This window comes from Helianthus annuus, chromosome 11, assembly GCF_002127325.2.
Source record: "Helianthus annuus cultivar XRQ/B chromosome 11, HanXRQr2.0-SUNRISE, whole genome shotgun sequence".
NCBI classification, from domain to species: domain Eukaryota; kingdom Viridiplantae; phylum Streptophyta; class Magnoliopsida; order Asterales; family Asteraceae; genus Helianthus; species Helianthus annuus.
In genome coordinates, this window is record NC_035443.2 from 101,459,195 (window position 1) to 101,474,623 (window position 15,429).

At 42.1% G+C, this 15,429-nt stretch overlaps 3 protein-coding genes across 3 annotated transcripts; 1 reads left to right on the top strand and 2 right to left on the bottom strand.

Annotated features, from left to right (window-relative positions):
- Window positions 1-5,767: 5,767 nt before the first annotated feature.
- LOC110919095 lies at window positions 5,768-6,703 on the bottom strand. The gene has a single exon (XM_022163373.1). It carries the CDS (start codon window positions 6,701-6,703, stop codon window positions 5,768-5,770), a length of 936 nt encoding a protein of 311 aa, XP_022019065.1.
- Window positions 6,704-8,767: 2,064 nt separating this feature from the next.
- LOC110919094 lies at window positions 8,768-9,640 on the top strand. Its single transcript, XM_022163372.1, has one exon. The coding sequence runs from the start codon at window positions 8,768-8,770 to the stop codon at window positions 9,638-9,640; it is 873 nt and encodes a 290-aa protein (XP_022019064.1).
- A 1,912-nt stretch (window positions 9,641-11,552) lies between these two features.
- On the bottom strand, window positions 11,553-15,170 carry LOC110919093. Its single transcript, XM_022163371.1, has 2 exons — window positions 14,504-15,170; window positions 11,553-14,329 (listed from the first exon to the last, which is right to left on the bottom strand). Exons 1-2 carry the CDS (start codon window positions 15,168-15,170, stop codon window positions 11,553-11,555), a joined length of 3,444 nt encoding a protein of 1,147 aa, XP_022019063.1.
- Window positions 15,171-15,429: the final 259 nt, after the last annotated feature.

Genomic DNA, 15,429 nt, shown 5'->3' on the forward strand with positions numbered 1-15,429 from the left:
CGTCAACGAAGATGGGTTGAACTTCTGAACGATTACGAATGCGTCATCAAGTATCATCCAGGCAAAGCCAATGTTGTGGCTGACGCCCTCAGTCGGAAAGACACCACACCTAGACGCGTACGAGCTTTGCAGCTCACGATTCAGTCTAGTCTTCCAGCACAGATACGAACTGCTCAGATAGAAGCATTGAAGCCCGAAAACGTCAAGGCTGAAGCCTTACGCGGCTCAAGGCAACGAATGGAACAAAAGGAAGACGGTGCCTACTATGTAACGGGGCGTATTTGGGTCCCACTCTATGGCGGTTTACGAGAGCTTGTGATGGATGAAGCACACAAGTCCCGCTACTCAGTACATCCAGGGTCGGATAAAATGTACCACGATCTCAGAACAACATACTGGTGGCCTAGCATGAAAGCCCACATCGCTACTTACGTCGGCAAGTGTTTGACTTGTGCAAAAGTCAAAGTGGAGTATCAGAAACCAGCGGGTCTACTGCAGCAACCCAAGATACCGCAATGGAAATGGGAAGAAATTTCCATGGATTTCGTTACAGGCCTACCCAGATCCCAGCGTGGGAATGATACTATATGGGTGATCGTGGATCAACTCACCAAGTCTGCACACTTCCTGGCTATTAAGGAAACGGATAAGTTCTCCACTCTCGCAGACGTTTATCTTAAAGAAGTTGTTTCGAGGCACGGGGTGCCCACCTCCATCATTTCGGATCGGGATGTACGATTTACGTCAGAGCTATGGCAAGCGATGCACAAATCTTTCGGCTCACGGTTAGACATGAGCACAGCGTATCACCCTCAGACGGATGGGCAGTCTGAGCGAACGATCCAAACTCTTGAAGACATGCTTCGGGCATGTGTTATTGATTTCGGCAACGGCTGGGAAAAGCACCTCCCTTTGGTGGAGTTCTCATACAATAACAGCTATCACACCAGCATACAAGCCGCTCCATTCGAGGCATTGTACGGGCGTAAATGCCGGTCACCTCTCTGTTGGGCAGAGGTGGGGGATAGTCAGATCACGGGTCCGGAGATTGTGGTGGACGCCACAGAAAAGATTGCACAGATACGACAACGCATGGCGGCAGCACGCGACCGTCAGAAAGCCTACGCGGACAAGCGTAGAAAGCCTTTGGAATTTCAGGTCGGGGACCGGGTTTTACTTAAAGTCTCACCCTGGAAGGGTGTGGTACGTTTTGGCAAACGGGGCAAACTAAATCCGCGGTATGTCGGACCGTTCGAGATCATTGAGAAAATAGGCAAGGTGGCCTACAAGCTAAACCTACCAGCAGAACTCGGGGCAGTTCATAATGTTTTTCACGTGTCGAATCTGAAGAAGTGCATGTCAGATGAGACCCTTATAGTTCCTTTTAAGGAACTCACTATCGATGAGCGGTTGCAGTTCGTCGAGGAGCCAGTTGAAATCACGGACCGGGATGTAAAGGTCCTCAAAAACAAGAGAATCCCTCTTGTTCGAGTTCGTTGGAACTCCCGTCGTGGCCCAGAGTACACCTGGGAACGCGAAGACCAGATGATAGAAAAGTATCCCCAGTTATTGGAAACCAATACAACCACTGCTGAGGCTGAAGCTACTATCACGGAATTTTGGGACGAAATTCCAGATCAACGGGGGGAGGATGTGACACCCCAGGAAAACCAGTGAACGAAACCTATCTAGCTTCCTCAGTGGGTACGTACCAAATTTCAGGACGAAATTTCTTTTAAGTTGGGGATAATGTGACAACTCGAACTTTCGACTTTCACTTTCGCATTAAATGCACGTTGACTTTGACCGTTGACTTTGACTGTTCAGTAGTTGACTTGTTGACTTGTAACCATACATGCTGTGTTTTAATGAAACGTGTTATGATTGTGCATATATGTGATTTATTGTCGTTGTAAAATATAACATGGATATTATGAAACACTTAGACTTATTCACCATCAAACCATCTCGACGAATCAGAGTTGTGATTCGCCAAAGGGCCACTCAACGAAACAGAAGCCTGTTTCGTCAACCCATTCTCGACGAAACACAATGTGATTCGCCGGCCCAGTTTCGCCGAAGCCCACTACGGGCCCAAAACGTTAATGAGTGTTTAAAACGTGTACCGATCTCCTGTTTCACAATCTTTAGAAAAAACTGAAAACCCTAGAGCTCTTGTGCACCGATGGCAACTGTGTGTGTGTTCCCGAGACCCTCTAGCGATTTACTCATCATCCAAGTGTCCACTCGTTACGTTCGTGTCGCTCGTTTAGCTCTCGGTTAGTTATTTCTAGCACTTACTTGTCTATGAATTGCCAAGGAATACCATGATAATCTGTGATTTACACAACTTGTATGATTAGGGTTATCGATTAATGATTAATGTTATGATCTTAACGACCGGCTTGATGTTTAATCGGAATGGTTGTTATTGTCAAATCGATTAGAATGTTGTTATGATGATCTGAGTTTGGATGCATGATAGTAAACTGACAGAGTTCGGTGATGGGGGTATTATGTAAATCCGGTTGTTATATGTTTAAACTAGGGTTTCTGCTAGATATTGGCTCTATGATGATTGTGTTATGATATTTCTGTGTGTACATTGATTTCCATATGATTTCTGATGTTGATGACGGCTATTAGGGTTTCTTTGTTGATACTGTAACTGTTTGGCATGATTGACGTAACTGAATGCTTGACGAATTAGAATGCTTGACGAAATGGAATTCTTGACGAATCAAGATGTGTTTCGCCAAGGAGAAATCGACGAAACAGAAAGTGTTTCGCCAAGGACAGTCGACGAGACAGAACCTTGTTTCGTGAAAGGGGTAGTTGACGAAACACAATGTGTTTCGTCAACCTGTGTTTCGCCAATCTGTGTTTCGCCAACTTGAATATTTTGCACAGTAACCTGACTTAACTCTGTTAGAAGTTAACTGAGATATTTAACTGCTGTTAGGTGATATGCATGACTTATGTGATAATGGTTACATGCTAGTACTTCTATGATTATACTTATACGTGATCAACTTGGATATAAACTGATTATGCATACGTACGTATTTAGGACGTGATTGATTTACTTCGAGCACATACTTAGCATACCGAGCAAACCCAAGGTGAGTTCACACAGCCAAGGCATGGGGTTCCCGGGTGGGAATGGGATTTGATGAATTGTTGCACATACTCAGCTGATAGAACCTAACGATAAGATACGACTAGACTAGTAACACTTATTGAACTGATCTTCGCACACCTGCCAAGGGTTGGCCGCGATATTATGACTATCTTCGCACACCTGTCTTAGGAAGGCCGCGAACTGAAATTTGCTAATCTTCGCACACCTGCCTGGTAGGCCGCGATACAAATAAACCTAGTCTAGAATACTTGGGAAGAACATCCCCTAAAGTCTTCGCATACCTGCCTGGGAGGCCGCGATGGAAATACGATACATGACATAATGAACGAACATACTACTACTCACACTATATTATTACTGAACTATTAACTGTGAACTCGCTCAACTAGTTGTTGACTCTCTGCTGCATGCCTTGCAGGACCTTAGGTACTTATGGAGCTTGCATTAGGAAGGAGCAGGTCGTTGTGGAACATGGATCGTGGTTGCCATGTTAAAACGTTTAAACAATCAAACTTAACATTTCTTTGGGTTTACATCTACATACTTTGGATTTTCATTTTTACGCTTCCGCTATTGATACTATGTTTGGTTTAGAACATCAATTGTATTGAATTGGGTTTTACGAACTATCTTATTTATATTATGCTATGTTCAATATGATTGATGGCTTGATCCTGGTCATGTCACGCCTCCACGCGGTGGTACTCCGCGTGTGGATTTTGGGGGTGTGACAATATAAGTAAAACCCAACATAATAAAGTGTGAAATGTCATAAGTGTTTAATGAAACAATCACGATCCAAGCCCACAACGACCAGCTCCTCCATGTGCAAGCTCCATGTATCTAACGACCTGCAAGGCATGTAACAGAGGATCAACAACTAGTTGAGCAAGTTCACAGAAAGTAAATGTGTAATAGTAAGTTCGTTTGTAACATGTGGCTCTACTGGGCCGATAGTACATTCTACTGGTGGGGGCTTCCCATGTTATATATCCACCAGACTATTCGTAACCATAAGTATTCTACATATCCCGAGAACAGTAATACGTACAAGTTTACGTAGGTTTTACGTAAGTATCCTTCACAACCGAGGATAGGGGTACGCGGGGGTTTACGTAGGTTTTACGTAAGTGCCTGACACAACCGAGGCAGTAGTAAGTATAAGTTCACGTAGGTTTTACGTGAGTGTCTTTCGCAACCTAAGGATAGTGATTAGTACAAGTATACGTAGGTTTTACGTATGTGTCCTGCACAACCGAGGACGATGGTATGGTAGTCTAGTAACAGTGTATGTACGAATCTATTCAATCTCATTCCTTCAATCCCATTCCCAAGCCCTGGGAATCCCATGCCTTAGTAAGAGTGTGAACTCACCTTGGTTTGCTCGGTATGTTATTGCTTCTAGGGTTAATTAAATGTCTAAGTCCGTTACACACTACCTAGGATACATTGCACATGATTCGATGTAAGGATTACATTCAATTAGGGTTTACAAGTCCTTGATATACAAGCAATTGTGTTATGTGTGTTCATTGTGTACAGAATGATATGAGGTGATTGTTCACACATATAGGATCATACAGTTGCATTGAGTAGCATACAATCATATACATACAGTAAGCTTCAACACTGATGTTTGTCATAAGCATATATCATATGTGGTATTCTGACTAGTAGCATGCAAATCAGGGTGACAATCATGCTTAATTCACAAAGGTTTGACAACACAGCACAACAGAAGGTCAGACAACATTCCAGGGCAACAAATTCGGACCAAGGGGGTTCCTTACCTAAAAACTCGGACCCTCAAGGCTTTATATGCAAAAATTCGGACAAAAGGGGAGTTCCTCCCTCACAAATTCGGACCAGAGGAGGGGTGGGGGTTAAAACTCGGACAGGGGATGGGGCAAAGGTTCACAAGGTCGGACAGGGGAGTCCCCCTTCACAAAACTCGGACCAAGGGGGGGGGGGTTTCCTGGCTTAAAAACTCGGACCCTTAGTCCCTGGGTTAAAATTCGGACCCCTCCCTTCATGTATAAAACTCTGACTTCCATTCCTTCCCTAGGATAAAACTTGGACTTTCTTCCCTAGGATAAAACTTGGACTTTCTTCCCTAGGATAAAACTTGGACTTTCTTCCCTGGGATAAAACTTGGACTATCAATTAGGGTTACAAAACTCTGACTATGTTTATCACAAAACTCAGACTCTTGTTAGGTATAAAGTTCGGACTAAGCATGTTGTTACAAAACTCAGACAAACACAAAACTCTGACCTTTGTGACTTCACAAAGCCCTGACTGTTAACAACGAGTTTCAACATACGTGATTTCCACAGCCAATTCACAGAATCAAAGCAACAGTTACATTCTAACATTCATACGATCAAACCCTAATTCATACTTTCATAACGCAGAATCTTTTTTGGGTAAAGGGTTACCCCGGTAAATTTTATAAATCACCAAACCAATAAATACAGGGTGTGCCATGAAATTGACACACACTACTAGTCAAGACAAACCAAGACTAGAAACAACCAAGAAACACAACGAACGACCAAAAAACAAACAACCAGACCACAACAAACGGCCAACACAACACAAATAACAAACTAAACAAAAAATCAGCTAGCCCGGATCATTTGTCTCATCGTTTGACCCAATCTTCCATGTCCGAAGGATACTCTCAATACTCGGCTGTCTTCGGAACTTGAACCCCATTAACCGTAAACGCACAGTTTCCTTAATCTTCTGAATCACCACCTTCTGATCAGCAAAGGCATTGGAAAACAAGCAATTGTTTCTCTCTTGCCAGACGAAGTATGTCGAGGCCGCAATAACCAGCTTGCATATAATATGATCCGTCCTCTTTGAACTTGCATTACATTCCATCCACGTCATAATGGATTGCCAAGAGCTATCAACATTACCCATTTGAACCATAGTCTTAACTTCATTCCACACCTTAGAGGCAAACGAGCACTGGAAAAACAAATGATCTCTAGAGTCCCGATTAGTTCTACACAACGGGCAACACATGAGGTTTAGATTTGTTGCACTTCCCGCCTCCCATACAGCAAGCCTGTCTTGGGTTTTAAGTTTATTCTTTACGACTAACCATAAATGAAAGGAGTGACGAGGGATACACTGAGAAAACCATATCCCATCACCCCATAATACCTGATCGTGTCTACTCCGAACTGCATGCCACACTTCAGATGAGGAAAACGAACACATGTTCCCATCCAAGTCTTTCCAAACCGTACGGTCCACCATACCTTGCATCAATTGAGGAGCATTCAACCCAATTAAAACCGGGTATATATCATACCAGGCTTGCGGCCAGCTCCAATTTCCGTTTTCATCCACTAACTCCAAAACAGAAGAGGCAATGTTGAAGCCCGCATTAGTTATTCTCCGGGGCGATATGAAAGCGCTTAGCGGACTAATATGACACCAATTGTCCCACCATATATTAGTTTGAGCCCCACTTCTAACCACCTTCCATATAAACGGTCTGACAACACCACGGAGAGACAAGATTTTCCTCCATCCCCAGCTCATGTTACCTTTGCGATTAATATCCCAAAAACTCCTACCCTTCAATTTGTGTGTATGAATCCATTGAACCCAAATCAAATCAATCATCAATAGTTTTGACAAATCAATCATCTAAATCATCAGGCAATGATTACACAACAATCAACATCAATTCACAATAATCAGAATTCAATAACATAGAATCATTACATATGGAACTAGGGTTTACATGAATCACATAATCAAGAATCAGTGACAACAAACAATCATTAACAATTACCTTGAATTGATTCTAAATAGATTGAAAGATCAAGATTGATGTAGAAGACTTGTGCCAATGATGGAGATGATGATTGCCAGAGAAGATCAGAGAAGTGGAAGTACATGTTTTGTTTTTTTGTGGTGATTAGTGAATGATTAGGGTTAAGAATCACTAGGATTTCACTAATTACTCTATACATCCCTAAGTATCATATTTTACACAAGTACACCATTTCAAAATAGTTCACAATTTCACCACCAAGTTCATACATTTGACAAATCTTTCATAATTAACCCATAACCATGTTCAATATACAATATACTTAACTGAATCAAAACGTTACAGTTTCACAGCAAACTAATTGTGCAAGTAAACAACTAAACAAACAATGAACGTGCAATAAATGCGAAAATGGAATCTTAGAAACTCGAGTTGTCACAACATTCTTGCCACAAGTAAGATCACTATGACCAAAAACACAACATGCCGAACACCGATGTGGTTTCCATTCATATTCCACATTAATTCTTTCAGTGATATACCCATCTTCATCTAACCTCGGAATTGCCACAACTATATGATCCTTCAGCTCATTATCAGCATTCACTTCAATTAAGGCACGAGCAAAACTGTAACGCAGGAGTTGATGCATAATTATCACTTCATTATCAGCATTCACAACTATATGATCCTTCAGCTCATTAATCTCAGATAATATTCTTCTAACGCAGGAGTTGATGCATAATTATCATCTTAATCGTGGTCCAGCAAGATGTGCCTTTAAGATCGATATTCAGAAGGCGTATGATACAGTCAACTGGCACTTCTTGGAAATAATTCTTCGTCGATTTGGGTTTCATAGCAAAATGGTGAATTGGATTATGACCTGTGTGACAACGGTGACGTATTCATTGAGTATTAATGGTGATCTTCATGGTTATTTTGCAGGGAAGCGGGGTCTAAGGCAAGGGGACCCTCTGTCCCCGTATTTGTTTACTCTAGTTATGGAGGTTTTATCTCTCCTGTTGCAACAAGCAGCTTCTCATGAATCATTTAAGTTCCATGCTCGATGCCCAAAACAAAAGATCATAAATGTTTCCTTTGCTGATGACTTGTTCATTTTTTCTCATGGTGATAGTGCCTCGGTTAAACATTTAAGGGAAGCCCTTGACAAGTTTACGAAAATCTCGGGTCTGGTTCCTAGCTCGCCCAAAAGCACCGTTTTCTTCAGTAACGTTCCTCGTCATGTGAAAGATCAAATTCTGGCCATTATGCCTTTTCAAGAGGGGTCTTTGCCGGTCCGTTATCTTGGTGTTCCGTTGATATCTACTAGACTGGCTGCTCGTGATTGTAAATCTCTTGTGGAGCGTATAGAAAGACGTATTGATAACTGGATGACTAAGTCATTATCGTTTGCAGGGAGATTACAGCTTATCAACTCGGTTTTGGCAGCCATGTATTCTTATTGGGCTTCGGTTTTTATGCTTCCCAATGGTGTTATTAAGGAATTGGAGAAAAGATTGCGTTCTTTCTTATGGAATGGTGGTTATAAGGGTCCGGTTCGTGCTAAAGTTGCCTGGAAGGATGTTTGCATGCCAAAAGAAGAGGGTGGTCTAGGAATCAGGAGTATCATGGATGTCAATAGGGCCCTTCTGACGTCTCATATTTGGAGCATAGTTACTAACCGTAAGTCCCTTTGGGTTCAGTGGATACATTCTTATAAGTTGAAGGGTGGTAGCTTCTGGGACGTCTAGAGCCGTGGTAACGTTAGCTGGGGATGGAGGAAGCTTTTGGCTATTCGCACTAGAGTTCGGTCTTGCTTCTGGATGTCTATTCGGAGTGGGCGCAAAACTAATGCTTGGAGTGATAATTGGTGCTCGTATAGTCCCCTTCGGTCTTTTATCACCCCTAGAGCAATTGCTAATGCTGGGTTATCGTTAAGTTCTATGGTTGCTGATCCTATTACCGATAATGGTCAATGGTTATGGCCCCAAGCATGGTATGATTTATATCCGGTTCTTATTGATGTGAATGTTCCTCAAATATTATCTGATGCGGAAGATCGTTTATACTGGAGAGATACGGAAGGTAAACTTCAGGATTTTCGAACTGGTGAGGCTTGGAATAGCTTGCGGCATAGAGAGGGGAAGGTCCACTGGGTCAATTCGGTCTGGTTCAGTCAATGCATTCCCCGTCACTCCTTCCACTTGTGGTTAGTTATCAAGAATAATCTGAAGACTCAAGACAGGATGGCAGTTTGGGAAGTAGGCAGTGCTACTAATTGGAATCTCATGTGTTGTCCGTTGTGTAAACATGATCGTGATTCTAGAGATCATCTTTTTTTCCAATGTCCTTATTCTTTTGAGGTATGGGAAATAGTAAGGAAGATGGTAGATATGGGAAGTGCTACGGATTCGTGGTCTTCGATTATGCATTGGATGGAACTCAATGCACATTCAAAGACATTGGATCTTATTATTTGTAATCTTTTGATTGCAGCTTCAACGTATTTTATATGGCAAGAAAGGAACAATCGCTTGTTCTCTCAGCTTCAACGGAATGCTTGTGCTCTCTCAAAGATTATCATTGACACGGTTAGGCTGAGAATTATGGGTTTCAAAATTGGTGCAGATCCGAAGCATAGGAAGACATTGGATAAATGGCAGATCTCGAAGAATATGGACCTTGATCCGGGCTAAAGAGAGTTTATTTGTTGTTTGTTTAGCCCAGCGTTTTGTGTTTGGGTCGTGTTTTTTTTCTGTTTTTTAGTCTTGTCTTGGTTGTGACTAGGGCTGTAAACGAGTCGAGTCGAGCTAGACTCAGCTCGAGCTCGGCTCGAACTCGATTCGAGCTGGCTCGGCTCGAGCTCGAATTTCAAATCGAGCTGAGATTTGAGGCTCGAGCTCGGCTCGATTAGAATTCGAGCTAGTTCGGCTCGGCTCGATCTAGCTCGAACTAACAAAGAACCGCAAAATTTATTACTTAAAAAGCCTTTAAAAATGAATTTCTTCATAGCCTAAGGGCCATAATTGCCATTTAATTTAACCATATGGCTAAATATGCAAATATAAATAGTTAATTCACTTTCTCCTTGTCTTTACCTTCTTTTATAGGGGAGATACACTTTTAGTTTTTGTTTTCTAAGCGATGTGGGACAAAAAAATGAAGGATGTAAACCTTATCGAGCCAGCTCACGAGCTCACGAGCCGAGCCAGACCAAGCTCGAGCTCGGCTCGTTTATAAATCGAGCCGAGCCGAGCTGGCTCGTTTACAACCGAGCCAATTTCGAGCCGAGCTTTCTTCGAGTTTTTTTCGAGCGAGTTTCGAGCGAGCTGCGAGCCACGAGTTTTTTGAACACCCCTAGTTGTGACGATTTGGTTGGGTTTTTTTCCATTATTTGTTTCCCTAGGCTTGGTATGTCAAGTCTAGTAGTGTGTGTTAAAGTCTTAACACACCCTATTTTATTTGGTTGATATAAAATTTCACCGGGGTAACCCATTACCCAAAAAAAAAAGGCACGAGCAAAACTACTCCTCCCCCAATGTTCAGCACACATATCCGCAATTATATGATCCATTGGGCTTATCATTCGGATCGCACAAGTATGAAAATGCCATGTTAGGACTGTTAATGTGTCAATACGTGTTTGCCATGATCATTACATGTACATAACCTGTTAGGCTATGTGTAAACTGTGACAACTCGTACTTTAGACTTACCGTGTGTAATGTTATATGCTGACGTGAACCATATTATTTGAATAAATACATGATATGTTATGTTTATGTGATATGTGTGTATTATATACTAGTATAGTGAACGAGCCCAAACCACACACACTATAACCCGATCGTACAAGACTAACCGGTCACACAAGCCCATTTGGGCCACACTTTGAAATCGGACATCATAGGGCAGCCGAGTTGGGCTCGGCCCACTCCCCTTTTACGCAAACAAACACCCTTAGGGACTTGTTCTTCTCATTTGTTACAAAACACTATCACAACAAGAAACCCTACTCTCTTTTTCTCTCTCGCTAAAACTCGACGGCACAAGACAAGGCAACCGAAGATCATTCTCTTATTCGGATCACCCTCTTACTACCATAAATCGGTTAGTGTGTTTATGGTTGTGTTCATGCTTGATTGATGTTATGATTCATATGTATTATTGCTCATGTTCATGCAAATCGGTTAGTGTGTTTGTGGTTGTGTTCATGCTAGATGTAACTCGTTGATATGTTATATGATTCGGATTGTAATATGTTTATGTGCTAAGTAATTCAGAGTATGTTGGTACTCTCGGCTACATGTTCATATGAATTGATAGACAATGTTCTTAGGCATGGTACTAGGGTTGCATGCTAGTTCCTGAATTCGTAAATCACATGATCCGAATATATATTTTTTTTTTTTTTTTGGGTAAAGGGTTACCCCGGTGATTCTATATATTCACAACCATAAAAAACAAGTAGTGTAGAGAGCCTACACTAGTTCTAACATGAGACATGCCTCATGAAAGTACACCAAAACCAGACCAAAACACACAAAAATAAAGCCACCTAGACAACCAAACTAGGACAAAAACCGAAACATGACAACGTAAAACTCTCTAGCCGCCATCATCACTAACAGAATTGCCTCCAATCTTCCATTCCGCAAGCACCCTTTGCACATTAGCAGTGTTCCGCAGCTTTGCTCCCATAAGCTTATATCGAACCGTGTTAAGAATAGTTTCACTTATCACTTCCGGGGGCCTAAGCTGATTCATGAATATCCGAGCATTTCTCTCCTGCCAAATAATATATGCACTAGCCGCAACCAGAAGACGAGCCGTATAATTGGTTACAGATTTCGACCGAGCACGGGGCATTAACCACTCTAGAATATCCGGCCACTTAGGATTAACAGAATCCATGCCAACCTTTTTCCTGACTGAACACCACACTTGAGCCGAGAAGTTGCATTCAAAAAACAAGTGGCTGTGAGAATCATTGTTCTGATAACATAATAGGCAGCACATCATGTTCATATTCTTCCGTCTGTGAAGATCCCATTGCAGAATCTTATCCTGAGTCAACAGTTTACCTCTCATAATCAGCCACATCAGGAAAGCATGCCGCGGAATACACTGCGCAAACCAAACAACATTACTCCATTCGACTTCTGGCGTTCTGTACCGAATCGACTGCCATACCCCGGATGTAGTAATCTCGTTAAGGTCATCACCATCTCGCCATAATAACTTGTCCACCTTGTTCGGATCGATATTGACATTATCAACCTGATTTAGGACTGGAAATAGATCCCTCCTAGCATTCGGCCAAGACCAGTCTCCATTAGCTCGAACATCAGCCACTTTATCATCCAAAGAAAAGCCCGCGTTGGTAATAGTACGAGGCGTTAGAAAGTTACCTAACGGCCCTATACTACACCAATTATCATACCAAGCTGAAGTATCCGCCCCACTGCCAATGTTCATCCACATAAACGATCTAATCGATGGCCGCATTTGTAAAAGTTTCCTCCAAGAAGAAGAACAATTCGAAGGAATTTTACAAACCCAGAAATTTTTACCTTTCAACCTGTAATCATGCACCCAGTCAACCCATAGCGAGTTCCGTCTTGACAGAATACTACCAACATGAGCAGTCATAAGAGCAACATTCATATCCCCAATACGCCGAATACCCAGCCCCCCTTCAAACTTCGGAGTGCAAACAGATTTCCAAGAGACTTTGGCCTTACCCCTATGAAAAGCACCATCTTGAGACCATAGGAAGTTGCGCATTCTAGCCTCCAACTCTTTAATTATGCGACTCGGGAGAACGAAAACGGAAGACCAATACACATGCATGGACGATAGAACAGAAGTAACCAACTGTAATCTACCAGCAAACGACAATAGTTTATTCCTCCAGTGCGTAATCCGCTTATCAAGATTCTCCACAAGAATACTGCAATCCTTATAAGTTAGCTTTGAACAAAGGAGCGGTACCCCCAAATACCTCACGGGAAGCGTGCCCTCAACAAACGGCAAGACATTTAAAATAGCAGTTTTAACATGGTTCGAAACATTGCAAAAGAACACCGTACTCTTACGCGAATTAGGAACCAATCCCGACATCTTTGAAAATTTGGTAAGAGAGCTCATGAGACATTTTGCTGAATTCACATCACCTTTAGCAAATAAGAAGAGATCATCCGCAAAACAAAGGTTAACTATTTGTTGCCGCTCACATTTATTATGATATCTAAAAGAAGAGTCAATTCGAACCGTTTCTTGTAGAATGTGAGTCAACACTTCCATAACCAATGTAAATAGGTATGGCGACATGGGATCCCCTTGCCTAAGACCCCGATTCCCCTTGAAAAAGCCATGAACGTTCCCATTGACACAAACCGAATAAGTGGTAGTAGAAATACAAAGCATAATCCATTCTACCATCTTAGCATGAAACCCAAACCCAATCAAAACACTTCGAAGAAACCTCCAATCCACCGTGTCATAAGCTTTCTGAATGTCAACTTTGAAAGCACACCTCGGAGGCCCCACATTCCTATGATAGTTGTGCATCAGCTCTTGAGTTAGGAGGATATTATCCGAAATCTTTCTACCTGGAACAAAAGCAGATTGGTTAACACTAACTATCTCATTCAGCCCCTTTTTGATTCTGTCCGAAACAATCTTGCTGATGCATTTGTAAAGAACATTACAGCACGCAATAGGCCGGTAATCTGTGACGGCCAAAGGAGTGGGAATTTTCGGGACAAGAACGATAAGTGTATGGTTTATCTCGCGAAGGAGCTTGCCCGAATCGAAAAAATCAATAACTGCATTAGATATATCATTACCAATAACCGGCCAAGCATTCTTGAAAAATGCAGCCGTGAACCCATCAGGGCCCGGCGCTTTATCAATGCCAATTGAGAACATAGCAGATTTTACCTCCTCCTGTGTAACCGATCTTACCATATGTGCAGCTGTAGTAGGGTTCAAGCCTTTATCAAAAAGATCCGGTGCAGGAGTAAGAGAGATATCGCCTTGGGACCCCAAGAAATTTTCATAGTGAGAAACGAAAGCATGAGGAACAGCATCATTTTCATGGACAACCCCTTGAGAGTCCGTAATAATGTCAATACGGCTATAATGGTTCCGAACCTTCAATGACGAGTGAAAATAAGCTGAATTCATATCCCCCGCTGTCAACCAATCCACTTTTGATTTTTGCTTAAGAAAACGTTCCTCATCTAGAGCCGCAGCCTGATAATCACGGTTCAAGCCAGCTTCTTCAGCCCGGAGATCCGCATTAAAAGGATCTATATCAATACGTTGCTGAATAGAGTCAAGACTAGCACGAAGCTCCTCCACTTTCTTATGAAGATTCCCTTGTTTGTACAGAAGAGCTCAAAAAGGACTTTTAAGAAGGCGGAGCCGCTTAACAACTTGAAACTGGAACACTCCATCCACTCTAGTTTCCCAATTCTTCTTAACTATCTCCATAAATTCAGGTTTATGCACTAAAAAATTAGCGAACTTAAAAGACCGGGGTTTTAATTTACCAGCTTCTGGGATTTTAAGAATACATGGGCAGTGATCAGACATTCTATACGGGTGAAAAATAGCAACAGAATTCGGGTAGGCCGTGACAAACGGGGTATTGCCTAGAATGCGATCAATCTTTTTCAACAAACCGGTTCCCTCCTTCGGTTTCTGACTCCACGTAAAGTGAAGACCAGATCTATTAATATCGAACATCTCCATTGAGTCAACACAATCCCGAAAATCTTTCATTCCAACTGAAACGGATGAGGACCCCATAGAATTATCCTCCATGTTCAAAGCTGAATTAAAGTCACCAAAAATAACCCAAGGATTATCACCGACCACCGCTTTATGCATGGTTAATTGACGCCATAATTCTCTACGCGTTACATAGTAATTGGCCGCATAAACTATCGAACAGAAAATGATCCTCCTATCTAACTTGAAATAAATCTGGAGATGCATAACTTGGGAAGACTGAAAAAGGACCATGACATCGAAGATACCTGGATTCCACCCTACAATAATTCTTGTACCCTTATTACAGCTAGTACCATTGGAGGTCCAATCCCATGAACGGAAAACCGACTTACACACCTTTCCCAGCTTATCTATACCGACATGAGATTCCAAAATAGCACATAAACTCAAATTTGTATCCTTTACAATCTGACGAACCTCCATTTGTTTCAGAGGGCGGTTCAACCCCCTTATATTCCAAGAAGCAAGACTAACCATTGTAACCCGCTGTAGAAGGAGTGCTTGTCCCTTGTTTATCGTTCGGTTTTTTTGAGCCTTGTAAAATAAAAGGATCCATTTCGTTATAAACTTCCACAACCTCCTCATCGTCTGAGTCCACCTGATTATTCTCCGAGTTCTCTTTAGCTTCCGGACCATCCGCATCCGTATCATTCAATGCATCAAACGGATTTGGGGAAGTAAA